The sequence below is a fragment of the Monopterus albus genome, unplaced genomic scaffold, assembly GCF_001952655.1.
Source record: "Monopterus albus unplaced genomic scaffold, M_albus_1.0 scaffold31.1, whole genome shotgun sequence".
Lineage (NCBI taxonomy): Eukaryota > Metazoa > Chordata > Actinopteri > Synbranchiformes > Synbranchidae > Monopterus > Monopterus albus.
The window spans coordinates 2,100,908-2,127,820 of record NW_018127911.1 but is presented as its reverse complement, the minus strand read 5'-3'; the positions used below and the strand labels follow the sequence as shown (position 1 = coordinate 2,127,820).

The following is a 26,913-nucleotide window of genomic DNA, read 5'->3' as shown; positions in this document are numbered from 1 at the left end:
CTATTAAAGTCTATGTACTTACTGCAGAATGAGGGTTCAGCTGGTTTATTTGGACAGTGTATTTATGGAAAAACATATCTGTAGCAGCAGCATCTGGACAGCTGGTTTAACTGTGTTTGTAATCTTAGTTTGGTTGACTAAAAGTGTTAAAAGTGTGTTAAAAACATTTTCAAGCAGAAAAGCGACCTCGCAATCAAGTGCAAACAGTATAGTGTGCCTTTACTCTCCTGATAAAAAATCTTCCAGAGCTTATTCATTTCAGTCACAAAAGCAAAACAACAACCGGTTGAATTTCATTTGTTAAAAAGAAAAATCCATAATTGGCCAACTTTGGGAATAAACCCATTTTGTCTGTGCTGCAGGCCAAGTCAAAATGTAGCCAGTGTGCTGCAGGAGGACAAAACAAGCATCATATTCTTATTATGCTTGCACTTTGTTCTAAATCCAAAGCCTGGTTGTAAAAAAAAAGGAAAATGATGTGGGCTTTGGAAGGCATTAAAAAAAACAGCTAGAGGTTTCTGGAGCCAAGTCACACTGTCACGTGATGACAGAAAAATGTCAAGATGCCCTTGAGAAAGGCACTTAGCTTCATGTTTACACCATGCCATGTTCCTCAGCAGAGGAATATCCCTTTAATATTAATATGAATAGATATTTCAGTTATTTCATAGCATGCTTCAGTCTTGTTTTGAATTTGACTAAGTTAAAATGTTAAATACTGTATTATTATGAAACTTAAATCATAAAGAAGCAACAAAACTCATAAATTCAACAGATAAAAACGTTATGTAGCAGCTACTACATCTTTCCAGCCAGCTTTGATTTGTCCCATGAAAGCAGCTCCTGTACAGTCTGTCTCTTAGCTTCAGTGAGAAGTCTGTGTTTAAACCCTGTGTAGCACGAGTGGGTCGATGGTTGCTCCATGTTAACAGGATGCACGTGGTGTTGAAGTGGGGGATGCTGCGTTCCAGCAGAAAACGACACGATCGTCCAGCTTCTAGAAGAACTTGAAGGTTTAGCACAGTAATGGGTAGTAAATCTCCATAAACAGCCAGCGGGGGTGGAAGTACTTTTAGTATACACTATTATAGATGCTTAAATAAAAACAAAACTTGTTGTTATTGGTAGTAACAGTACTGTGGGGATCAGTGGGCCCACTCCTACTAGTCACACAGGATTTTGAATTATTTTTTCCCAAGAGTTTCACGGGTCACTTTATCTTGTCTCCCGTCCTGATTTTCTGTATCTCTCTCTCTCTCTCTCTTACTGCCTCCCCTCTCTTCAGTCTCAGGAATGCAGTGAATGCCCTTATCATTGCCCGTGCAAACAGAAGGGTGAGCCAACAGCAGAGGTCGAATTCCTCTGCAGATCCCAGTCGAATGGACCACGTCACACACTGGCATCTCGACGGCCCCTTACTTTCACTGCACAGCAGCTTGTATAATGTACATACTGTACAGACAAATCATTGATGCTGTACAATCATCCTCCACCTACCTTTCCTTCCTCAAAACACGCACACACCTCCAGACACAGTATTTTGTGTGTGCACGTCACTTATCCAGCCAGCCTTCCTTCTAGACGCACACATTGATAGCAGCCACTGCTACCTTCACACAATACGCCCTCACACTCAAACACATTGGCTCACAATGCTGCAGTTGCCATACACACTGCTTCACTTATGCCTGCGCATAAATTATAATGACAAGAGACAAAAAACAAAGCTGTTAACTGTTAGCGTCCAAGAAGGCCACAGTATACACTCTTGCTCCTCGCAGGTCTAAGTGGATTTCCTTACATCACCACTGAACGCACTACTCATATAAACGGCCTCGGGCCGAACTGCGGGGCTCAAACGCTGCACTAATACAACACTGATTGCTCGGGTTAGTGAGAGCAGTCGTGTATTATTTAACAGAGCAGGTAACTTTCATATATTTCACGGCGATGTTTTTCTGCAGCTCTCTTCTTTGCACGGCACCGCCTGCACATCACAGTCTCACCTTCAGTGTCTGGATTTGGACGGGGTGTTAATTTACCACAGGAAGGTGGAACTGACTAATAATTCACATCAGCATTCCCTTGGTGGCTTCAGGGAGCAGTTGTGCAAAGGAACAGTTCACCCTGTGATTCTTTTACTGTGTAGATGATCAGTGATTTTTGGTTGCCTTTTTTTTATGTGTGTATTCGCCGTACCCTAGGCTCCTGCTTCTGTGTCACTAATAGTTTTCTAGATTTTACGGAAATGGCAACAAAGTGGGGGTAGTGGCAGTACTGCTGTGGCCGCGATGGAGCAGCATCACTGTGTCTGTGTATGAGCACGTAATGATTAATGCCAAGATTATATCGTCACATCCTGTTTCCCCCTCACATCTGCTATGAGCCATTAGCCACAACAATGGCTGTACAGGATACTGAAGCCGCTGTAGTGTGTCAGTGCCTCACAGATTGAGCCCATTACAGCAGTTTCCCCCACATCACTGATTCAGCACAAATGGCCCTCGGCTGCTGGGAAGTTTCTTTTCTTGCTATAATTATTTGACTTTTTAAATGATTCCTGTACATTGTAAAAGCTCGACCTGCGGTGAAAGCATGGATTTAAGTGAAACGTCAGTACATCCAGGTGACAATAGTCATCTGTAAAACTTTATTATGCCACTTAATTGGCACAAAATTGTAGCAAGAATTTAAAGGGTTTCAGGGTTTTTGGCTTTTCCATTGGTATTGGTTTGTTTCCCTCATTTCGCCCTTCCCTTACCTGTGATCTCTGCTTCCTCTCAAACTGCTACTGTAATTAAGATGCTGAGAAACAAGATAAAGTAACATTTATTCCCTTTATGAGAGTTCAGTCAGCAAAGCCAGGTCATAAATGAGTTCATATGAGCAGCAGACAGTGTCCTTAACTGGAAGTTTGCAGATTGTACATGGATGACTTGTGTAGTTCAAGCAGGACTCTGGCTCAGAAGAATCAGAGAGAGTTTTTCCCTTGCCAACCACAACTGGTTTCTATTTCAATGTCACGCTTAATGGGATTTGATGCTGCTCTGTCAGATAGTGGAAATCAGATTTGGTCACATTATCTGTCACAAAACCTCTGCTATCTCACATAGCACCTTCACTTAGGGCTGTTTTTAGGCTTGTAGTAGTGGTCGAAGTTAGCCTACTAAAAGTTACCAGGTGTTACCAGGATTTCTTCTTCTTATTATCATTATTAACAATCAGGATGTAAATGTTTTGTCTCCTCACAGGTCCTCAATGCCCAGAAAGCCGGGTACAGGGCAGCAATCGTTCACAATGTGGACTCTGATGATTTAATCCGCATGGGATCCAACGATTGTACGTTATCACTGTCTCCTCCTCCTCTTCATCAGTTAAAACACCAAAGGCAAACTCTATCCGTTGATGTTAGCCGTGATACTTGGTTCAAGTGTACAGAAATGATTTTCCCATTTTAATGCCAGGTTGAGGATGAGATTGCTCATTAGAGTTTGGTGCCAATAGTCACGTGATGCATTAACATTTCTCTTTGTTTCCCTTTATAGTGGATATTATGAAGCACATAGATATTCCTTCTGTGTTTGTGGGCGAGGAGACTGCCAACTCTCTGAGAGAAGAATTTGTGTATGACAAGGGGTAAGTCTAACCCCAGACTCATTTTTCTGTCCATCAATATAAATAGAGATATGGTTCTGCTGCTGAGGTGATAATCTGGTAATGAAATGTCTCGGTCTGTCAGAGTAGCTCAGAGTCGCAGCATTAAAATCCCATTTCTCCAATTTCATATCAGCTGGTCTGAGCACGAGTGGTGTCCGACACCATCTGAATACATGAGGGTTATTCACAAGACTTTTGCAGTCAGAGGAATCAACACCAAACATAGTATTAGAACAGTTTTGTCCACAGCCATTACAGATTTGGCTGAAGCAGAGATATGTTACTCACTCATCTGTACCAAAGGTTGATGTTTATGTTCTTCTCTTCACCTGACAGTGGCTCTGCTTGTTTTTTAGGGGACATGTGGTCCTCATGCCGGATTTCAGCCTGCCACTGGAGTACTACCTGATCCCGTTCCTCATCATCGTGGGAATCTGTCTCATCCTCATTGTTGTGTTTATGGTAGGTACATTTAAGACATCTTGGTTTTAACATGAAATACAACAGTTCTCCTAAGGAAGCGACGAGCATATATAAAGACAGGTACAGTAGCACTTTTTTTTTTAACTTTATGTAGTTCTTTAAACTTAAAATATCTGGTAAAGTAATGGACTTTTGCCCCCTGGAACCTCACAACACTGTTAACACTGTTCAAATTTATACTTAATTACATTAGGAAAAGTAGGTTTTGAGCACAAACTGGCTTTTCATCAAGTAATCCAGCCTTCAGTCTGCACCTGAAGTAGTGTTATAGTGGCAAGCAGAAGTTTGGCTTTCAATTTGGGCAAAAAAAAATGTTGGACTGTTCCTTATGTAACAGTATTGCTCGGGAGACGGAAATCACAGTTAGGCTCCTGGACAAGAAAGGTAGTTCTGTGTATGTTGTATGTTCTAATTTTAGATGACAGGTTTCTCTTTCTTCCGCTGTGACTAGATCACCAAATTTGTCCAGGATCGACACAGGGCTCGAAGGAGCCGTCTCCACAAAGATCAGCTGAAGAAACTCCCCATTCACAAGTACAAGAAAGGTAGGGAAGCAGTCTGAAACATCTCCGTTTGTAGTGACTGTAACACTGAAATCTTAGTCTTTTATTGTCAGGAGTAAATAGCTGGGGAAGATTCAGTAAGACTGGGTTCAAGAGGTGGGGTTAGCCATGTGCATCTTCACAGTCTCTGTCCGAAAGATGCTGGATGCCACAAAATAAACTGGGAAACAGTAGAAAAGTCCCCGTGCACAAGACTCAGCGCTTTCTGAAATTTTATTAGTGAGGTTTTGACAAAGTTTGGAGCCTGACAAACCAACTTGGAGCTCTGATGCCAGTGTGTAGGTATTTTTCTATCAACATGGTTAAAAAACTTTACAAACTCTCATTTTTCTTTCTAGACTTTTACGCTCCGCTTTACTAGGATCCAGGAAACTACAAATTGAAAATCATCTTTCGACTCTAACAGTCAGTATTGGTGCTCTAACTTACATGATTTAGCCCAGAAGAGAGATCCCATCAGTGCATTACCACACGTCATCCTTCCCTTGAGCTCCGCACCTCGGAGTTAATCAGATTAATATGGGATCTTTTCCCCCACAAAGCCCTCCGGTGGCAGATTAGAGCTCCTCTCTGTTGAGACTGGACACACGAGTGATGGATTGGAATGTGGTGTCAGTCATGCTGGACGCCTGATGGGCTTGAAAGATAAATGGGTCTTGTTTTTTTTTTTATCACAAACCTGTTGAGCAGATGTAAATTAGGTGTTTGTTGTTTGTGGGGATAGAGAGGGAATAAGTGTGTGAGTTTGACAGATCTCTGTCGTATCTTGTAGTGAAAGGTTCCACCTGTGCTTCCCCCTTTGTTTTGGTACAAGGCACAGACTGACTCTAACATTGTTTCACAATGCAGATCCTTTGTACCTTGGTCATTTAAGTTTTATCTGTGTATTTAGAGTTTTTTTATGGCAGCTGTTTTCCCTCCAGCAGCTGTATTTTGCACACTGGACAGCCCTTGGCTACAATCAGCTGTGCAGAGGGAAACACCAGGGAGCTTTGTAGACTATGGGTGGTGCATAATAAGTAACCCCTTTGCAAATCTGCTAATTGAGGGAAATATGAGCCAAGCTGCTCCTCCCCACCGGGCCATAACAGATGTGCATGCAACACTCCAGCTGAAAGCAGCGTGTTGCTCAGATAGTTTATGTCATGTCACGCTCTGTGGTTTGTGCGCTCTGCTGGTTGCGTCTTCGAGCAGCACCCACTCTGACTCAGGGTTTCCACCATGCACTGCTACAGTTGACCTTGGCTGTTTACAGAGAGTACAGATGTCCAGGAAACCACCTCCATCTGCGCTCCTGTCAGCTGAGTCAGAGCATTTGGCGACACAGGAAGGGGACACCAAATCTCCACCTAATCACCTTTTAAGCCCTGCACTCTGTAGCAATGCTAACCTGGCAAGGAAGCAGATGGCCCGGGTTGAGCATGGGAGCTGTAACAAGAGGGACTGAGATCAGTGTGGCAGCACTTCTGTTGTCTGATGGGGTTTACTGTTAGAGTAAGCGTAAAACCTCTATTAACAAGAATAGCTTCTCTGAACATTGCTTATCATGACCCAAAACAAACATTTTAGGTCATGTTTGTGTTCCTCAGCCGTATTGATCATGATAATCACTTTTTACTGGCGAAGTATGTTACACACACAAGGAATTTGTCTCCGGTACAGAACCGAGGCAGCCACCTGCAGCACCAGCTCTCACACACACTGATAGCGGTGCTGTCCCTGCAAGGTTCTGCTCTGGCCATCGGGAGCAACCCAGGGTTCGGTGTCTTGCCCAAGGACACTTTGACTTGAGTACTGGGGAGAACGGGAATCAAGCTGCCGATCTTCCGGTTAGGGGATGATGGTTCTACCTCCTGAGCCACAGCTCCGCTGGTTTGTTAGGCTCTGCCCATGTTGTCCCAATTAGAGATTTCTAATCTCTAATTGGTAGTAACAACCAACGACCAAGATAGCAGTGAAGTCCAAATCCAAGCATCAAAACATCTCATCAGAAGCCTGTGGGTGGCATTAGAGTGACCACACCTGTGGTTTTCTTTCTGTTTGAATGCGTTAGTATGAAGAGTTTTAAATGCACCAGTGGTATGATGCCTTTTATCAGAGAGTGAAATCAGTTAGAGAAGATGTTAAGTAGCCTAGGCTGCAGCTGTACTGGCAGGATGCCTTTCTGCTGATGAGTGTGTCTGCCCACCATCTACCTTCTCTGGCAGAGTAGCTGAGACTGGCACAGTCACATTTCTACTGTAGCTGTCACCTCTGCAAACACTTTGGTAAAATGTTTGGGTTTTTTTTGCTTTTTTTTTCACACATTTCTTCTATTTAGGCCAAAGGTGGTGATGTTTGGAATTGCGTAACGTCAGACTTGCGTGTATGGAAATGGGAGTCTGGCTGAATTGAATAGTAGACAAACAAAGGGACCCTGTATTGATGGTGCACAATGCCTTAATGAAAACCACGGTACCCATGTAATTGGTGCACAATACCAGCCCGAGCAGCAGCATGCAACATAAGACCTGTGTCACTCTAAGGATTATGTAATAGCAGCTGCCATGGCTGTTGCCACACAACACAGCTCTCTCATTAACTTGAATTACGCTCCGGTTTTATTGCAGAGCCTTCCGTCATAGCCACTTAGGCTGTAAACCTGATGTTTGACAGTGAGTTTTGGTCCTCGGGGTGGACCAAAGTAACCCCTTTGGACAGTGAGTTTTGGTCCTCGGGGTGGATAGTTTCACCAGCAACCGGTGTCCAGTAGATGCTAAAGTTAAAAAGGGAACAAACACATGCAATGAACTGCAAACTGGCTGAGGAAATGAGGGAGATTGTTTTCAACCCTTCACTCAAGGTCGGAGGTTGGACTCCCCCGTGACCCCTGGCTTCCAGTCTGATTCCTCCCTCCCCTCAGCGTTCTTCTTCCACACTATAGGCAGGGAGCTCTCTCACACACACAAACACACACTTACAGAGCAGCTGCAGTGTCTCAGCCGTCTGTGTGTGAGGCATGTCGATGTTAGTACAGAGGATCTTTTCTGTCTCCAGTTGCCCTTGTCTGGTTGGCTCAAGCAGTGATGAGTTTTTCTGTCCCCCTCTCTTTCATTCGCCTGCTCATTCTGGCTCTGCTACACATATTTGCTGCTCATGTGAAGTTCAGTAGGACAGTGTGGTTCCTCTGAGAGCCAGGAATGCTGGCAGGCTGGCTGATTAATGATAAATAGAGGCAGGGGAGAAGAGCTGTACTGGCTCCTTTTTAAGATGTGCTACTGGCCTTAAAACATAAATGTAAGGGATTCCCAGCATCTGAAAGGTATACACAGTGCCAAAACATTGAAAATATATATTTTACCACCCAGAAGTCAGAGCTGACGTGTCCCAAAACACAAGACTTGAGGGGGTGATGGGGAAACAGCCTTCATAATAAAAAAAAAATCAGCAAGAGCACAAGAAAACCATTTGACTTCTACTTGTGCTGATCCTAATGTACTGCACATGTGAGACTCATGTAACTGGATCACACACGTACAGGTCACAGAAATGATATTTCCAAGCTGATTTCTGGTCGGAGCATCTAGAAATGAGGTGTGAGCAGGATCCTTGGTCAGCAGGAGTGCTGTAAGTTGTTCTGTGATGAGGGCTGACTGTGATTTATGTCCTGCTGCAGAACACTACGCTGCAGGTTTCTCACTGGCCACTGGAGTCCCGGGATGGGCTGGGGGCATCTTTTACTACTGCGAGGCATGTTTGTTTGTATTTAGTGTTACAGTGTCCAGATCCTTTGAATTATTTATATTTAAAAATCCACTGAAAGCTAGCAAACAACATTGTTTTTCATTTCCACTGTACAAAGGATAGACTTAACTTGCAGTGTCACAACGCAGACAGATTAAATACAGTGCTTTTTTAAATAAAAGGCTTTAAAAAATAACAGTAAAAAAGCGTTTTTATATTCCACAATGTAAGGGAACAGCCTTAAAGGGTCATTCTGGTTATCTGGCTGGCTTTTCTGATTTATGACAAGTAATTGCTAAGATCCAGAGACAGCGACATCTCCACAGTGAAGTCCAACTGGGCAAAAGCACACAAGCTGTTAGACACATTGTAACAAGCAAAAAGGTAAGGGAGGTAGAGGGAATGCAAAATATCTCATGCTACTTCTGCACGTGTGGTTGGTCAAACCTAAACCAAGAGAGTCTGGTTGTGGAATTTCTGTCATGCTGCTACATCACATTGTTTGTTCTTCCAGGAGGAATGTTGGCCAAAATGACATTAATAAGAGCCAAGCTGAAATAAGCTATAACTGTTCATTGTTGTGTTGTGTATTTAAATATTTTCAGTGATACCCAGATTGGTTTGTTATCTCCCCAGAACAGTCTTTAGCAGTTAAGGTCTGGAAAGCCACTGAACCTTTTCTCTTCTTCACTAAGAATAGCTCAGTTAGTGCCACAGTTCAGCATTTGCTGAGTGTATACTGGAACCACGCCTGCATAAACCTTCCCTCTCCCTGACCCCGACTGTCCAGCACAGGCCTGAGAGAGTGAGAACCAGAGGAAAAGATGGATGCTGCTCTGGGATAATGTCAAAGGAAAAGGAAGAAGAGTGTTGACTAAAGAGGAGGCTGGTAGTAATGTTTAGGAGGGAGGAAAAAAAACTCAGAGGGAGCAGAGTTGGAAACATCGCCTTGAGCTGAAGTCAGTGATGCTCAGGGAGAAAAGGAAAAGGCGGGAGCGGGGGCCAGAAGTCGATGTGACTCCCCATCCTTATACGGTCACATGCAGCCCTGGCGTGGACACAGAAAGCCCAGTCAGGGAAAACATGCTCATATCAAGCTTACATAAACACACCGGCCCACAGCCCTGCCCCCTCCTCCCCACCTTCCAGCACAGCCAGGGAAGAGGAAGGGAAGGAAAAAGAGAAGAAAGCAGTGGAATTTGGAAGGGAGTACGTCGATACATTCCTGAGCTTTTAGTGCACAGGGAGACTTTGCATCTCCTGTAACATCAGGAAACGCAGCGCTGGCTGTTTAGCAGTGATTTTGCTGGCATGCAGAAGTAGGCAGAGTTTAAGGAAATCAGACTGGTGATGCGGCTGGAGTTCCTAACTGCCTGACACATCGTGGAACCACCTTCAAGAAAACAAAAAAACAACTAGGTAATCTTCTGTGCACTGAAAATAACCTGGGGGCACACTCACAACCAGTGTCTTAAAGCTGTGCTTTTGCACAGTACAATGCGTTAGTCAGTGGTGTAAGACCCAAAGATGATCCATGTACTGTTGTTAGCCCTCATTTAATGCATTATTTATAACCATTTAGTTACCTGACAATAATGCACTCCCACTTGTCGACAGGAAACGAATGCTCATTAAACCACTTTCTCTTAAATGTGTTTATTTAAAAGCAGTTACAGATCATTTTTCTTGTCGTTGTGACCCAGGGGATGACTATGATGTGTGTGCCATCTGTCTGGATGAATACGAAGAAGGGGACAAACTCAGAGTGCTGCCATGTTCTCACGGTGAGTCTGAACCCTTCTGCACCACACAATGATCCTGACACACCAAGTCAAAGAACTACACATACTGGAGCGTGGACAGAAACCACTGGGACACTAGATTCCTTGGATTCTTTCTGTACAGGAATGATTATTGTTTTATTCTGTAGATAACAACTATCCAGTATTATCCCGTTCTCCTATTATTAACCTTTGCTCTATGAGTTCAAAACACATCTAGAGGTACGAAGAGAAGCATCCTGTGTTCACGGTTACTGATAAGTTGGCTGAGTAACTTAACACTGGATCCATTTGTTTTACTTGGTGAAATATTTACAGATTACTTCATTGATTAATTGTTTGGTCTTTAAAGTATCAGAAAATGTTGAGCAAGGCTGATAATGCTCCCCTAAAGCCCAACTCATGTCTTAAAATCCATTTTCCCCATTCTAAAGTCCAAAACACAAAGGTGGTCAATTTTCAATGACATCAAACAAAGACAAGCAGGAAATGTTCACAACTTGGAAGCAGAAACTAGGGAATGTCTATTTTTTGTTTGAAAAATTATGCATTATTAATGAACTGTCAGGCAACTAATTAAAACAACAACCTTTTGTCCTCAGCCTACCACAGTAAGTGTGTGGACCCCTGGCTGACCAAAACTAAGAAGACGTGCCCGGTGTGCAAGCAGAAGGTGGTCCCCTCGCAGGGCGACTCCGACTCCGACTCAGAGGAGGGGGAGAGCGGTCCTGAGGAAAATGAGGAGGTGTCGGAAAACACCCCGTTGCTGCGTTCTCTGGCCTCCACCAGTGCGCACTCATTCGGCACCATGTCTGGAGCATCGCACTCAGAGCAAGACCGGGAGTCCTCCGAGTACGAGGACAATGAGCTGGACAGCAGTGACAGTGAGGAGGAGGTCACCGTGGAGACTGTAGTGGTGCAGATGCAGCAGCCGTGCTCTGAAGGCCTCGAGCACGACCTGCCCCGAGCTTGACTGGTTGCTGGCTGGCCTGATTGGCCACTATGGACCCCACCCTCCCCAACTTCACAGCTGCAGAGACGTTAACTGGGGGCACGTAACAGATCTATCATTCAGATCCTTCTATCACTGCTTGCAATACATTATAATGTATCCTCCCATAAGTTCTAATACATACCTGTTGTTTTTTATTTAACATCACTGATGATTAAATGTTGTGACAGGAAGTCAGTGAGCCTATTTTAAGGGTTTCCTGGCAGATTTAACAGGACTGATGGAACTGACATACAGTACGCTACTCTGTTTAGTCATAAAACATGATACACAGGTATCACAGGTCCTATACACAAGATCCCACTTGACACAAAGCTCAGTAAAAGTAATTTGTACATATAAAGTATAGCTGCCTAAATAAATTACCTTTTGATTATCTCTTATATATTTGATGTTTCGGGAAGGGCCATTATTGTACATACATGTTCCTGCTAAACTGGCACATCCTCAAGTGCTATGCAGCATCTTTTTTGTAAAACTAACATTCAGCATGTATAGAAATATTTCAACCACGGCAATATGGTCTTGTCAGTGTGTTTCCGGGCTGACATATGAAGGAGCCCAGGTGCTCCCGTTTGTGTTTTGTGCCACAGTTTGTCTGTTAAAGTGATTCACAATAAGAGAAACTGACACCAAGCCAGAGTGAGAAACCATTCGATGCTAAGAATGTGCTCTCCCTGTGACGTCAGCATTATGTTGTGGGCTACACTAGGTTACAGCGTCGAGACACAGTAGAGTGAAAACTGTGTCCACACTGCTTGTGTCCAGCTTCTCATGGCTGCTCCAGACCTATCACTTCATGTAACACAAGCAGTTATGGTTGATAGGCTTTGTAATACACATGTAACTGACCTGATCTCATTTTAATACTGTTTATAGTAAATACGCAAGTTTTCTTTTCATAACATGGTTTGATTTTTTTTTTTTTTTTGACAAATCCTTTTGCCTTGTTCAGTCTAAACTTTTGTTTCATTGTTGTTCCCTTGCTCATGTATTTGTTCTCAGTATGATATCAATAAAATGAGAATGACGTGACAAGGAACCTGTTCACTGTCAGTGTTGTGGCTAACGATGCGGTCGCCAATCCGGTTGCAGTTTCACCAACTCAACATCGTCATTATTGTCTTAACGCAACAACAGCAGCGTGTTTAACTAGAGAAACTATCTCCAGTAAAACTGTCCTGTGTAATAGTCCATTCACATTATACAAATCAGCCTATTTATTTGTGGCATAGCTCATTAAGCAAGTGGAAATTAAGGGGCCTTCACTCTTGTCAAATGCCTTTAATTTTTCAGTTAATGAGTGTAATTTTACACAGGGTTTTTTGTGGTGCCCTGAGGGTTTTAAGTAACAACATCCACTGTGCACGTTATTCCCCATCTCTCTGTCCCCTCATTTCCTGTCAGCTATATAATAAAGATGCAACAATGGGGTTTCCTGTCCCGTCCACTGTGCCATTCTCCAGCTTAAGTGTAAATGCCACTAGCTGACACAACCATAGCCCTCAAGGTGCATTTAGTAGCTATTCTGAAGCTTTCAATCGTAAGCACATTTACACAAGTTCAATTTGATGTATTTTACCTGTTACTTTATACTTCTCCACAGGGATGTATTGCACTTTTTTCTGCACCACATTTTTACTTGACTTTTGAAAATATACATTTTTAATGAAACAAGTGGTTCCACCCTCTTTGACTTGATCCCTTTACAAAACAGTGTGTGTAATTGTGTCTCATTAAATCCTGGGTAGTTATCACCTTGACTGGGTTGTCAGCAAATGCACCAAAAGGAAATTTCCACTCTAAAATGGCACAAATTCACTTTACAGGGACAGTTCATGCCTCACTTATTTGAGGCCCAAAAATGGTAAATTATCTAATATATTAACTAAAACATAGAGCTGTCTGAATAATGAATCCAGATTTCTGTATCATTACTTTTTCCCTCTCCCATTATCTAAGATATATAAGCTTTCATTGCTGTAGCTCCAGTTTAACTAGTCCAGTTTTCTGTATCATTACTTAAATGTCCCATTGCTTTTGTTTAGTTTCCTCATGCGCTAGTTGTAACTTCAGAAGTTCTCTTTGTTGTTCAAATGTTAAAAACACAGTTACCAATAGTCCATCTTCCAGCAATTTGTTTTTACAAATGTTATTGGTGTGTTTCATACATTTTTCCACAACTTCGGTCCCATAATTCTCAGCAATCTTCAAAAGCTTGTCCTTTGTACAATGTTCCAAAAGCTCTTCTGAGGAGGACTAAAGAGGCCATAGTACAATCTAAACAATAGTAACTTACTGTGTACTGTTGCACAGTAATCCAGTGATACCAACTAAAGTAGCCATACATCAATAGTCAAGCCCCTTGCTAACTAAGACTGGAACAAATTATCTGCCTAACTCAACCCTAGTCTTCATAGGTATTTAATCACAAAAACCAGTGGGACCCGAGAGCATCTGCTATACAGCCGCTCCCAGAAACCCAGACATGAACCTGATCATATAGCTCTGCTCACTTTCACATGGACATAAACAGCACAAACACCCTAAACAGAATTTACGGGATCAACCTACTAGGCAGGAAGAGACTCCAAATTTAGGCTAAACCTAATTTAGGAACCACTGGATTACACTAGTTGACTGTATATAAAGCAGTTAAAACTAGCACCACCTACAACAGGTAGCAATAATACTCTTTACAAAAGTGGGAATTTCAATGGACTTTTACTTGTAATGGGGTATTTTTACATTGTTCCAAGTTGTGAACATTTCCTGCTTCTTCCACTACTGTTAATCAGCAGAAAGTTGGCCCAGTTTGTGGAAAAGTAACTGTCAAATCTTCATTTCTATCTTAACATGGTGGTTTAAAGTTGTTTCAAATCTAAGTGCAAATCCAGAAAGCGCTCAAAAGGTTAAACAGATGTTTAGTTTACCCTCATATGTTCCACAAAATAATAGGATCTGCCAGTATGACACAATACAGCTCAACAGCCTCCAAGTGATTAGTTAAACCTATACCAGAACATTATAATCTGGCCATATTTATTGCAGGACTGCTGGATTCAATTAGCTAAGTGTACCTAATAAACTGGAAATTAGTGGCTCCCGACAAGCTAGTAAAACATACCTGGGGCTAAAGGATTTCATCGACTGTTTCCCAGACACGAACTGATGCTCAACTTCAGCACAAACAATAATGCTGGTGGACACCTGTGCAGTGAACTTTTAACAGCACCACAAACCCCAACCAACTACAGCCTGCTTCACTGAGATGGAACAACCAAGAAATTGAAAAGGTTTTTTGGCCCGTTTCATTAAGCAGGATTTACCAAGTAGGCTGCAAAACTTAATTTAGAATGGAATCGAGTCATTACTGTGCAGAACCATGCCAACACTTCAGTAATCCTGTTTCTTGTTACTAGTAAATTAGCAGTGCAAGTTTCTGGAATACCTAGCAGTCTGGCTTTACTGTGGGTCTTAATCCACTTTGTTAGAATACCTGTATTGTGTATAAACCCAGGGTAGCCGTTTGTCTTCCAGTTCCATGCTAAGCTAACAGGTTACTAGCTATAGCTTTAAACAAATAGCCAGACATGAGCAGAACTGGGTCTTGTCTGACTCTCAGCAAGAAGGTGCACTTCCTGAAATCCTTTAAAGAAGCAACATACAGCATGGAGGGAAAAAACATGAAACAGACACATTTGGTTGGAATAAATTTATTTGATCTGTCTGTAAACAAGGTGATAAATCAATTTATGGCATTTCTTGGTTTATGCATGTGAAATCTGATGCCTTAAAGATAACTGTATCCCAGATATAGAGAAAAAAAAAAAGTGGCAAAGAAAGGAAATGAACAAATGCAGCAAACAGGACTTGAAATGGGTTTCTGTGTCTGTGAGAGTACACATCTCCCACAAGGCCTAAACAGTGGAGCTAAAACTAAAACAAAAGTGCCAATGAAACGACTTAAGTGGACAGTGGGTAAAATCCATCTTACAGTAGCAACAGATCTCTACATTATGGCACAGGATACACAAGTTCTGTAGTGAAGTTTCAACAAGACACCCAGAAGCATCTTTGTTCCAACCAATCCCAACTCCCATTATTTCTACTTTTGAAAGTCCCCCCCCACCCCTTTTTATTTTAAAGTTGGACATTACAGTCAGCAGTACTGAGCATGGACAGAACGTGTGATACCCCAGAGCTCGGTTGACTAGAACAGAAGGCAATTTATTCCACAGTTTTGTAGTTGTCAACACAGCATGGGTTTGTACAAATGTAGTTTGTATTCTAAACTGAGAAAACGATACAATGTAATGATACTCACACTCTTACCTCCCCTTTAGCGTCATGTTTAACCACAGTATTACTGTCTGATTAAGTGTTTCCTTTATCAAAAGTTAGCAGTCATCCTTCACATGATTTAGAGCATCTGTATAAACACCCGAGCTTCGACTACACTTGGTCCTATTAATAAAAAAAAAAAAAAAAAAAAAAAATTTATTGGATATGTCAAAAAATGGCAGCCTTTATAAAAAAAAACACACATTACAGGAGCTGGCAAACAAAACCGTGTTAAGTGCCTGAGCCATTGTTACTGTGGAATGTCCAAGGGTGCTCATGTAGTCAGGAGGTTGACAGGAGAATAGGCTACTAGCATCTGGACAAAACCACTCACAAAGCCAGTTTATGATCCTTAACTGAACCCTAGCACACAGGTTACCCCCTCCCTTTTCACAACATGTATTCAGGAGAGGGTGGTGAATCTGAAGGGAGAGAATAGTTAAGAGGACTGGTTGGGTGGTTGTAGCGTTTGAAAATGAGCATCCCTGTGATGTTTATAGCATCGCCTCCTTTTGAGCAAACAGGATGAAGAAAGGAAACAGCAAATTTTGGCAGGAGAGAGCATGGGAAGGGGACAGTATGGGTGGGTGTGAGAGGAAGTGACCGTGGACTGAGATATACATGCAGTCTCCCCTCCCAGACATGAGGGAAACAAAAGAGGAAGACATGACGAGCTTGGTTAGTGCTCAGGTGCTCCAAAAGGCATCGGCTGCTCAGGGTGGGAGTGTGTATGAGTGGGTTTGGAAGGGATAAAGTAATGGGCACCATGACAGGAGAAAGAGACAGCTACTTCAAACTGACACTGTGGCTTTCATTGTCCAAGTGTTTGGCCAGAATTGTTTTTGCTGGTCTAAGTACAGATTTGACATGACCTCCTGTTAGCAACATGCTCATCTTTGCTATGGATCAACATAGTGCTTAAGGTGGTAAAGAGTACATAGCTCAAGTGTGCTGAGAGGGAAAAAAAGGAGGATGGGTTAGGGGAAAAAAGGATAAATGGAGGAGGAGAGAAGACAAAAAGAAACTACTAGTAGCATCTAGGACTGAAGTAGTGTGAAATGCATCAGGGTGGTAGGGTGAGCTGCTAGGTGGCTGGGTACAGGTTGCTTTAGTATCCAGACTTCCTCAGGTAATCAGACATCTGAAATGCTTTCTTGTTGAGCTGCCCTCCATGGATACCTTCCTTTCCCATGACAATAACCAATGCTGGAGTACACAAAAGGGGGAAAAAACAAAATAAATGAACAGATATGGTGATAGCAGGGCTGGAAAACAATACTTTTTATTGCCACTTAAATGTGGGGCTACACTGTTGAGGACAGAGCCTGAACCCTGTGTTAGAAACACTCCTGGGACTTTTTTAGTAAGACCGTTTGGGGTGGGGTGGGGGGGTTGGAGACACAGGCTTGACAGTAATTTGGGTTTTTTGGGTTTTTTTTTTTTTTTTTCCTGTTTTAAGTTTTGTGTTTTTTGTTTTTCTTTTCATTAGTTTTTTTTCCCTCTCCATCAACTACACCACAAACTACATGAAAACTAGAAACTAAAACCCCGAATCCCTTAAGTATTTTGCCATCGAGTATGCCTTCTTATTCAATCCGCCTCCATGGACCCCTTCTTTGCCCATTACCAAGACCAAGACTGAAAGAAAAGAGACAGAAGGGACATTTAGAGAAGGTGTGGAGATCACACAAGTGATAAGAGAAGAGCACAGAGTCAAAAGGAGCAGGCGGACAAGACAGCGACGAAGGAAGACAATGACACAGCACAGCAGCACCTTTGGTCTGAAAGCTGCATTGAGCCCAAAACATTCATTTTCTTATCTGCTGCTGCTGGTCAAACACCACGTTATGTCAGGTTACAATTAAGACAGAATGAGTACAGCAGGAGAATATCAAGGATGAATGCAAAGCAGTTCATCTGTACAATTTTTATATAGTGATACCATTAAACATCACTAAAAATGAAAACTTGACATTTCTTTAACTACTGATAAAGGAAATCATTTTTCCACATCTCTGGCCTCACAGTAAGGTCACCAATGGACTGGAGATCCAGGCCCATTTAAGTTGTGGAGCACACATTTCAGAAATGACGGGTCTAGGTTAGTAATATTGCTTCCCCAGTTCTTGTGAGCAACTCGCTGCTTTGAAAATGGCCTGAAATACAGTCAGGTTGTGACCGCACTGATCAGATGTTTATCGCTTGAATAAACAAGTTTACATCCTTTCTTTTCACGTCCAACTGTAAATTCAGTGAACATTTCTCAAATATTTAGTTTATCTTCCTCAAAACTTAAAAAACCTCTTCTGAAAGCAAACACTGAGCAGAATATCACAACATCTATAGTGACCTTTCTGGTCTGAAACATCTTGTCAATATGCCTCAGACATAACTTGCAGCCTAGATGAGTGGTAGATTTCAATTTACTAGTCCAAATCGTGCTTTCACTACTTCAGATACTTTAGTACCACATCCAAACAATACTTGTAGTGCCCTGTAATTTAGTGTCCCTCTTAGTACTACCTAAATTTACTGCTCTCCACTTGAAATGTCTAGTTTTTTTTTTCATTTCATCTATAATCAATATGCACCTTGCCAGCAGCAAAGAATAAGAAAGTGAAGATTCTACTAACTACCATCATTAATGCAGCACATGTGGACACAGCAGCATGCTTGTGGTACCTCTCCTCAATACATGTAAAAACCCTGAAGTGCCCGAAAAGACATTTTAACAGGAACAGAGTGGAAGCATGTGAGCAGGGGGACAGGTTCAAACTTTGACAGGGGGCGTTGACTAGAAAGAAGAAAAACATGCAGTTCAGGATGTCTTCAGAAAATCCCAGCACAAAGAGCAAGCTCAGTGTGCAGAGTAAAAAAAAAGTTTGTCCCTTTAGAGTCTCACCTGTAAGCCTTCATTTCTGGGAGAAGTGGGGACAACGGGGCCCATACAGGCAACATGAAAAATGGCACAACTCTCAGGCAAGTCCCTATAAAGGGACTTAACTTCAATTTCATAATGTGTACCCATTGTTGTATGATACAAAGCAGAGTTCATCATTCTTAAAAGGACTCACATTTTACCACTTTAAACCAAGTTATTGACTGAAAATCTGCAGGGATCTATGGTTTTAACTATTTTACATAACTTATGCATCAAATCAAATTCATTTTAACATGGAATAACCATTAATCACAATAATACTTAGATTTTCTTTAAGCACCTTATAAGGCCTTCAAATAGCTAACCACAAGTGAACTGTGACTCCTGTGGTGAAGCGTTTCACCTATTCAGGGAAGAAATCACATGCCAGCTTTGTTGTTCCGACATGCATCCAGTTGGTGGAAGTTATAGATTTTAGGATTGATATTAAAACAGAAACTGCTAGAAATGTCAAAGTCTTTGATTAGTGATACTGAAGGACCTCAAATTTTCACACAAATGCTTTCCTAAAAGTTATGGTATATAACAGACTGCATATTTCTACACATTTATCCAAGATTCATCCCCCCCCCCCACCTATTATGACATTATGACAGACACTTTAACCCATGTACATCATATATTGAGGAAAGGTGCATTCAAGATCTATCCCACATGCATAAACAATAGGCATAATAAAAATAGCTAAACTAACAGCACTTTATCAAAGCAGGCTATGGTGTCACTGTAGGACTACTAAAATGCACGAGACTAAAATCAATATGGAGAGTAATGCTCACCTTTGCCGGCTCTGCCTACAGAGACATTGTATGTTGGCTCTCCTCCTTGACTCTTTGTCCGGATGTCCATTGTCCAGTCACCGTCAATTTGGAGGCTGTCTCTGATTACAGAGCACTTTTTATCGCCTAAGGTCAGCCCGCCGGTAAAGAACCCCTCCCGGTCCTTTCCTACTAAAACGTCGATTTCTTCAGGCTACAAGGAGGTACAAAAGCAAGAAATCAGGTCCAAGTATATCACTGCCAATCTTGATGCAGAATATGAATCCATTCATGTAGAGACTTTGGTCCTTTTGTTTTCCTTAGTGATGACTTGTGGCTGGTTTTCCACTGCTCTCAAATATCTTATTCATGACCCTATAGTGCAGGTGCCGTGAAGCCTTTTAAGAGTAAATGCTGCACAAACAACTGATTTTCTCTACCTCTCAACTTGCAGTGCTATTAAAAGTACTGAACGTTGCACACTTTCAGCTACACTACCAGTCAAAGGTTTGGACACTTTCCCATTAAAATGCCATTTAAGAAACATATTCTAGTGTATATGCTGGACTCATCTCAGAAAGTGACTTGTAAAAACAACTTATCCTATTTTGGTGATCATCTTAGATGACACTGGTTTGAGAATTTGAATTCCTACATCCTAAGCAGAGTAAATATCAAGTTGATGCATCAGCCTCTAGCAACAAGAACTGTATTTGCAGGGCATCTTTGGATGTTCCATTTCTCATGCATCCAATTTTGGTAATCTAGGCCCAAAATCGTGTGCTGCCTCACCTTTGACACACTACATTAGTACAGCAGCCAACTTAAATATTTTCAAACCTGTAGTTTGGATTGCACTGGTCTGAACCAGTAGATCAATTAGTTAACCGTTTTCCCTTCACAGAAAGATCCACAAACCAAAACGCATCACTACAAGTCATCTGTTAACATTGCTGCTCCTATCTGTGTTCCACACCAGTAAATAATCATATGAAAAAAATTCTTTGCAACATGGAGAAATGGCACAACTGGAACTTGCTCATATCTGTGATGATTATCTGTGCAATACAACAAAGATATGCCAACAGCAGCATATGGGACCCACTTAGCTCAAGCTTGCAGGGCACTCCTTGTAGTTAGTACCTATCAACATTAGATCACATTTACGTCTCAAACGAACCACTCCAGAGTTTGCTTGGGACCAGCCTGACAACACAACCAGTAAAGGCGGTCTTGGTGCCGTTGTTTTGGTCCACACTTGAGTGCGCTTACCATGTTCAGACCTGCTCAAATGAACCGCACCAAGAAGGGAAATGTTTCAATTTAACCATACTAGGGAAGATAGATGTGGAGAACACCCCCCCAAGATGTATGCTTCATATACACATTTAGAATGTAGTATCACATGGGCCCTGAGGACAACTGGAAGAGACCTGATGAGGAAAAACTAAATGCTAAGGACCTCATGTTCAAGTGATAAAACACTAAAAACCTTTTAAGACCAATTTATTTATTTTGAAAGTTGAGGCTTTTGCAGGTTTTGAGTACATGACGAATTTCAATTAACAGGTGCACTGTTCATGATTAAGGGCCTTTACAAAAATTACCCATCTTTTAAGTGCATTATTGTTGCCTAAATACACTCGTCTGTCACTAACAACTGATAACATACAACTTATAATTTTACTAACTTAAAAAGTCCAGTGACAATAAACCAAACCTTTCTTACATCAAATTACTTTGTAGTTTCACTCACCCTTAGTAACAGCATTAGCTGGTAGTCTAATGTAAATTATCCAAACCTGGAGATGAAATAATGTTGAATAACAGCTGTCTGCATTATAGTATCGACGGCGAATCCTGAAATCAAGGTCCACTGCAGCTGACAAAACCATTAAGCATGTCTGACAACTGCTAATGTCACTTTTCCCCAATAACTGCACATCCGACAGGTACAAACGTACACAACTGCCCGCGCTATTACTACATGTTCATTAAGCTGGGTTTATTCTCTTAACCCATCTGAAAAACAAAAGGCGTCGCCGTTCAACTCCAGAACTGCACAGTCATGGCACACACGAAGCCCATGAAGGTGATATACGGGAAGCTCGAAGGGATTTTCTACTGGCTCTGACAACGTTAGCATGTTAGCTAGCTGCATGCTGGGGCCCGCTTAACCAATTCATTACAACAGTTGCTCCCCAATGGGAATCAGTCGCCATTCCCGCATGAAACTTGAACTGCCGTTTCACATATCCTCTTAACTTGCTGCATTCTTTTGAAAAAGGATTTTGACAAGTGTGAACAAAACCAGGTGAGCCAACTCTGGTAGCAAGCTGGGATGCAGGAGCTGAAAATGTGGCTTCACATGGACTTTTTCATGGACACAAGCAAGCTAATGTCAGTATATTCGATCCTTCGTCAAAGGATAACCTTATACTACTCTGGCCACGAGTGGACACTCCCAAGTAACCAACATTAGCCAACAGCGGCACACTCGTTCACAGTTCACTTTGTAGCATGGCATAACAATATTTCACACCCGACTGGCTCCACTAAACGTTTGTGACAGTCACATGACGACTACGCACTCACCTTCACACAAATAATTAAGTTAACTATTACTGACAAATAGTATATTTAACCGACAAAATGGAGGTTCAACGAAGCGCCGGAGACTATTGTGTGGCCAAGTTAAAATTACGAAAATGCTGAAAGTTTCAGGTTTACGTGCGGTAACTTGAAAAAGACAACTACCGCGTACAAGAACTTAAACAGCTTCTGCAAATGATAACCGACACAGCACGTATTGATTAGCTTCCATGAACAAAATGAATAAGAAATTGTGAGTGCATCCACCATCTTGGAAAATAAGGGGCGGTAGCAGCAGCGTGATTCACAGAAGCCGATTAGGAAAAAACGAAAGCCCAACAGCACCACAAGAACGCGGGCGAGTACCGTTAACTTTGCGCTATTACCGTTAGCTAATAATGATTTTCCAGTGGGAATGGCCGGCCTGATTTGAGCTAACTACAAGCTGCAGTTTGCTAATCAATGTTAATATTGGGTTATGCTACTCAGCGATATCGCTGGTAGAATGTTGTAGGCTTCAATTACTAGGCGGTTTTTAAACAAACTAAATTTGTTATTTGGCACTTAATTAACGTTTCTGAGTTGCTCATTTCATTTGACCGGTATCACAAGCAAACACAGCTAGCTTGCTTAGTTAACGCTAGGTAGCTTGCTAGCATTGCGAAGCCCCTTTAGCTCGAGTTCGCGGTACTGTTAAGCACTGATTTTGGTAATCTCCAGTTGCTTTGGTGGTTGTTTCTAAAAAAGACAAGGGTCAACGATAAGGCCACCAAGTGTAGTAAATGTAGTATAAAGATACAAAAACGAGATATTGAAAAGCAGCGGTGCAGGCGTGCCAATGCATCTTGTGAATGACCACAGGATACCATGTGTACCACACCGCTCGCCTTATCCTTATTCGACAAGGCCTGGCTGTTCTGACAAACGCTCTGCAATGCTGAATATACATTTTCCTACAATGTAACCTTAGACATTAATAGACAAAGCACACCTACCGTTATATTGGCAAATATACCGCCGACAAACGATGCCCAGACGTATTTGGCGTCCGTGTAGCCAACAATGGCCGCGTCCTGGCAGCTGCCATCAGCCATCAGGTTGTCCACGTAGCTTTGCCAGGACATATTTGTAAAATTAGTTCTAAGATGAAAAGAATAAGCTGGGTCAAGTTAGGTCACAACCGTCTGTTGAGCGACGAAGAAACTGCGAGGAAGCTGTATTTAACGGGCCTCCAACAAGCAAGAAAAAAAAAATCCCCCCAGCTCCGTCACGTCCCGGCTTTCTTCTGGTCTAGGCAACGAAAAGAAGCCGCTGCAATGGGACAAACGCTTGGGTGTAGTCCTCACTAAATCACTCCGCCCAGGTCGTTGTTCGTCTTGCCTTCTCATTACATGATATAGTACTGGGCGAAGGGATATACGATGGTAATACGCAAATGGGCTTATTTTTTTCCTCCAGAACGTCAAATAATTTTACGAATTAGCCCATTCTTGATATTCTCTCATAACTTTGGATTTTATTGAGGTTTATCCAGTTTAAATGCACGTTTACACGGCTTTATATTTCCAAAGTACAATTTGGTAATTGCTTAAACTAATGAAAAATTCTAAAATTAATTCCTCAAGAAAACTGGTCCAAGGCGTTTAATGTAGTTTATGTAAGCCAGTTTTAAATACACAGATCACTTTAGTTTTTACCTTATGATGATTACTGAAGTCAAATTACCTTCCACAGCTTTAGTTAAACACTAAAAACACTTAATTTCTTTTTCTTCTAACAGGTCATTGGGGTCACTGCACCATGCACAGAAAGAGAAAATTCCTAAAAAGGTCAACAGATAAAACACAAGAGGCAATCAAACATGTGGCAGTCCTACACCCATTCAAGCTGATGAGCAGTTTTGGATCTCCAATAATTATCTTATAGAAGAAATCCTGCCATAATTTAGCTTACATTTTGGACAGTGTGGCAACAAAAACTGGCATCTAATAGTTCATAATGTGTGAAACCCTGTGAGGCTGCCATCCTTAGCATTTGAAGAGAGAGCCTGTATTTCCATATATGTGTATATGTTTACATTTCAACCATAACTAGAACTCCAGAATGTCTTACAATGAATAAACAGGTTCATATTCAGCTTCAGGTTACTTTATTGATACGCAAAAGGTAGATTCATTTGAGTGAGTGATTAATTTATTCATCTTACCCATAGTTTTAGTGTGAGAATCATTTGTATAATGTAAAGTCCTTGTGTACATTTTAACAAGTCTCACTAAAGTGGTGAAAAAGTACTATTTGTGCATACGAGGATAGGGCCTCTTTTGGAAGAAAACTGTGTTTTCTGAAAACATATTGGTATTGTTTACACTTGTAGTCTTTCACCTTATTTGAGAATGAAAGCTTAATTTTAATTTTAAACTAGTTGATAGGCTTTTGATTTGGTGAGCTCAACACAAAGCAAAAACAGAACCCTAAGGAAGTCACATACAGTAACTAGTTTATCTTTATCTAGACGTCTGTCTCTGCCTCTCCCTCCCTGCAAAGCAATGAGTGTAGAAGAAGTTACTAATTGACCAAGCTAAAGAAAGTGAGCGGGACAAAAACTCTTGTCAGTCGGTCAGCCTCACCCATGTCCTGTTCTCCCATTGGATAGGTCAGTTTCCATGGCCACCTCTGTTTTGCACTTCTGCTCTGTCAAAATAGTGCCACACCACTCAGGCTGTATATGAGTCATTGGGATATGGAGAAAAGAGCTAACCTGTTTGCTTTAGAAAAGACCTGATTTTAGACAAGGCCATTAGCACTGGGTATTGTCATCGATAAACACAGCAAATGTTTCATGACTTTCATGCAAGCTACCTCAGCTTCTTTCTTTGTTGCAGATACAAGGATTCCTAATTTTTCAATGCATGCGTGGTGTGATTTTAAAGTATAGTGTTTAATGATCAGTGTTTTACATGCTGAGAGGCAAAGGGAATAAACAGGTCAATAGCAGACAAAGATGGATGTGTTAAAATGGGACAAATAGGGAAATAAACAACCCTAAGGTTCTCAGTGTTAAAGAGTATATGTCAGTATATTGCCCACTGATTTAACACCTGGCATTGTGGCATCTTGTTAGCTCAGCAGCCAAATGCATATGCTATGTGCTTGGAGCTGATTTACAAATTGAAGTGCCTATTGCCTTGAGGTATTGCTCTTTATTTCATAATTTCCTTCTCTGCTTACAGATATTTCTGACAACTTTCACACTACAATGAAGTTCATATCTTTGACAGCAGCAATACTAGAACTTTTACAGTGAAGCTACTGACAGTATTGTTTGCCTTTATGGTCTATGAGCCCATAAAACAAGGTCATGAATACTTTTGCTACCCTGACACAAGCTGCATTTGCAAATTGAGGAACAATTTATCAAACCTTTCCCCCTTTCAGGTGGATGCATTTGAGAAATTACTGGAGGTGGGGAACATTTTTACAATGTTGAGAAAAGTTAGAAAAATAGTTTTAAAACCACTCTGCTAAATTGTATTTTACCTTACTGGTTTTGTAGTAGCTTTATATTTTACTTTGCATTTATATGCTCAGTGTTCTTAAAGTGTAGGTCTGATAATATTATATAAATATATTTTTTTTATAACTGTCAACAAATTCCATGAACAAAAGTTTGAATCTGTTTCCCAAAACCTTTATTTAGAATGTAATTATTTCTCACCTACTGGGTTAAGAATCAGTGTGAGGTCTTTCGCAGTTATGTAGCTGAAGAATCATTTTCTTAAAGAAAATGTTCCCCATATTTCCATTTGACCATAAACCCCCTTTCTTGATCCAGTTGTAACACTGGTGTTTCTCAACACACCTAACTCAGGTATGCCTGATTTACACTTTAATGAACATGAAAGCACAATAAGCTTTTTTTCTTAGTTACAAGCAATTAAGAGGCAAGAGGCAAAAGGTCAGAAGTACAGCTGCCAGACAGGGTTTGATATTGCTGAAGTTATCAGCCTGCACTCCTTATTTTATCTATGACTCCACAGGAGGCTCTGCTTTGTCTTGCACATCACAAGTCAAGCCATCTGAAAAAACTTAGAAAAAATCAACTGGACTAGATTTCTAGGTCGAAGACGTTTCACCTCTCATCCAAGAGGCTTCATCAGGTCTGACTGACTGGTGTTGAGCCGGAGATATTTATCCCCCTCGGTGGTGTTTCAGTCTTTTGATGGCCAACAATGTCCCTTAACGATTATTCCCTTAACGATAATTGTTCCTTAACTAACTTAACTAACTTAATTAGTCCCTTAACAATAATTGTTGGCCATCAAAGGACTGAAACACCACCGAGGGGGATAAATATCTCCGGCTCAACACCAGTCAGTCAGAGCTGATGAAGCCTCTTGGATTTTTCAGTTTACTATGACCTGGATGACTGAGAATCTGCACAGACAAGTCAAGCCATCTTTTCACCCCAATCTGACAAAATATTTTATTCATGACCCTCATTTACCCTTTGTCTGGTGTACCAGTCAAAGAGGTAGACCTATTTTTAACTTAATACATAGAAGCTTGTGATGGTTCATATGGTGTATTTGTAATTAGATGTATTGCTAGATAAATACAATATTCATTTTCATTATTTCAAACTAACTTTGTGAACTCAGTGTGACTGGATGAGGTGAGTGATGCTGCTGTAAATTGCTGTTAAAGCTAATATAGGGGAATTCTATGTTTACCTTAAATATTGGGACAGATTCAGCAGTGTAAATGGTAGTTTTACAAAACAAATCTCAACATAATGACAGTGACTTGAAAACAACGTGTTTTCCATTATTTCTTTCTGGGATGACTCGAACACAGTGCATAGGTAAGACGATGTTCTGGTGCTACTCTGTTTCTAAAAATGTCTCAGATATGTGACACACAAAGGAAATCAATAGTAGCCAAGGCTGGGGGGAACAAAGGATGCACATGTCTACACAGTTTGAAAGATACTGAGGAAAGAATAAGCCTTGTCAGATGTGTTGTCACAAGCTGTTCCACTGGTTCTGGTTGTGTAATGAGT

The 26,913-nt window shown here is 41.4% G+C and overlaps 2 protein-coding genes across 3 annotated transcripts in view; one reads left to right on the top strand and one right to left on the bottom strand.

Annotated features, from left to right (window-relative positions):
* Positions 1–12,220, top strand: part of rnf13 (ring finger protein 13) — a 31,736-nt gene extending 19,516 nt beyond the window's left edge. The window contains exons 5-10 of the mRNA XM_020596664.1: positions 3,252–3,339; positions 3,546–3,636; positions 4,014–4,119; positions 4,592–4,685; positions 10,130–10,210; positions 10,810–12,220. Of these exons, the coding sequence (XP_020452320.1) occupies positions 3,252–3,339; positions 3,546–3,636; positions 4,014–4,119; positions 4,592–4,685; positions 10,130–10,210; positions 10,810–11,180 (831 nt within the window). The 3' untranslated portion in view covers positions 11,181–12,220. The remainder of the gene's footprint in view (positions 1–3,251; positions 3,340–3,545; positions 3,637–4,013; positions 4,120–4,591; positions 4,686–10,129; positions 10,211–10,809) is intronic.
* Positions 12,221–14,919: 2,699 nt separating this feature from the next.
* On the bottom strand, positions 14,920–23,237 carry LOC109958269 (profilin-2). Of its 2 annotated transcripts, none has more exons than XM_020596787.1 (3): positions 22,850–23,236; positions 19,284–19,476; positions 14,920–16,769 (listed from the first exon to the last, which is right to left on the bottom strand). In XM_020596787.1, the coding sequence occupies exons 1-3, from the start codon at positions 22,976–22,978 to the stop codon at positions 16,672–16,674; spliced, it is 420 nt and encodes a 139-aa protein (XP_020452443.1). In that variant the 5' UTR covers positions 22,979–23,236; the 3' UTR covers positions 14,920–16,671. The 2 variants fall into 2 exon arrangements, with proteins under 2 accessions (XP_020452443.1, XP_020452444.1); XM_020596788.1 differs by lacking the exon at positions 14,920–16,769 and adding an exon at positions 17,017–17,201 and having other exon boundaries at positions 22,850–23,237.
* Between the last annotated feature and the right edge of the window lie 3,676 nt (positions 23,238–26,913).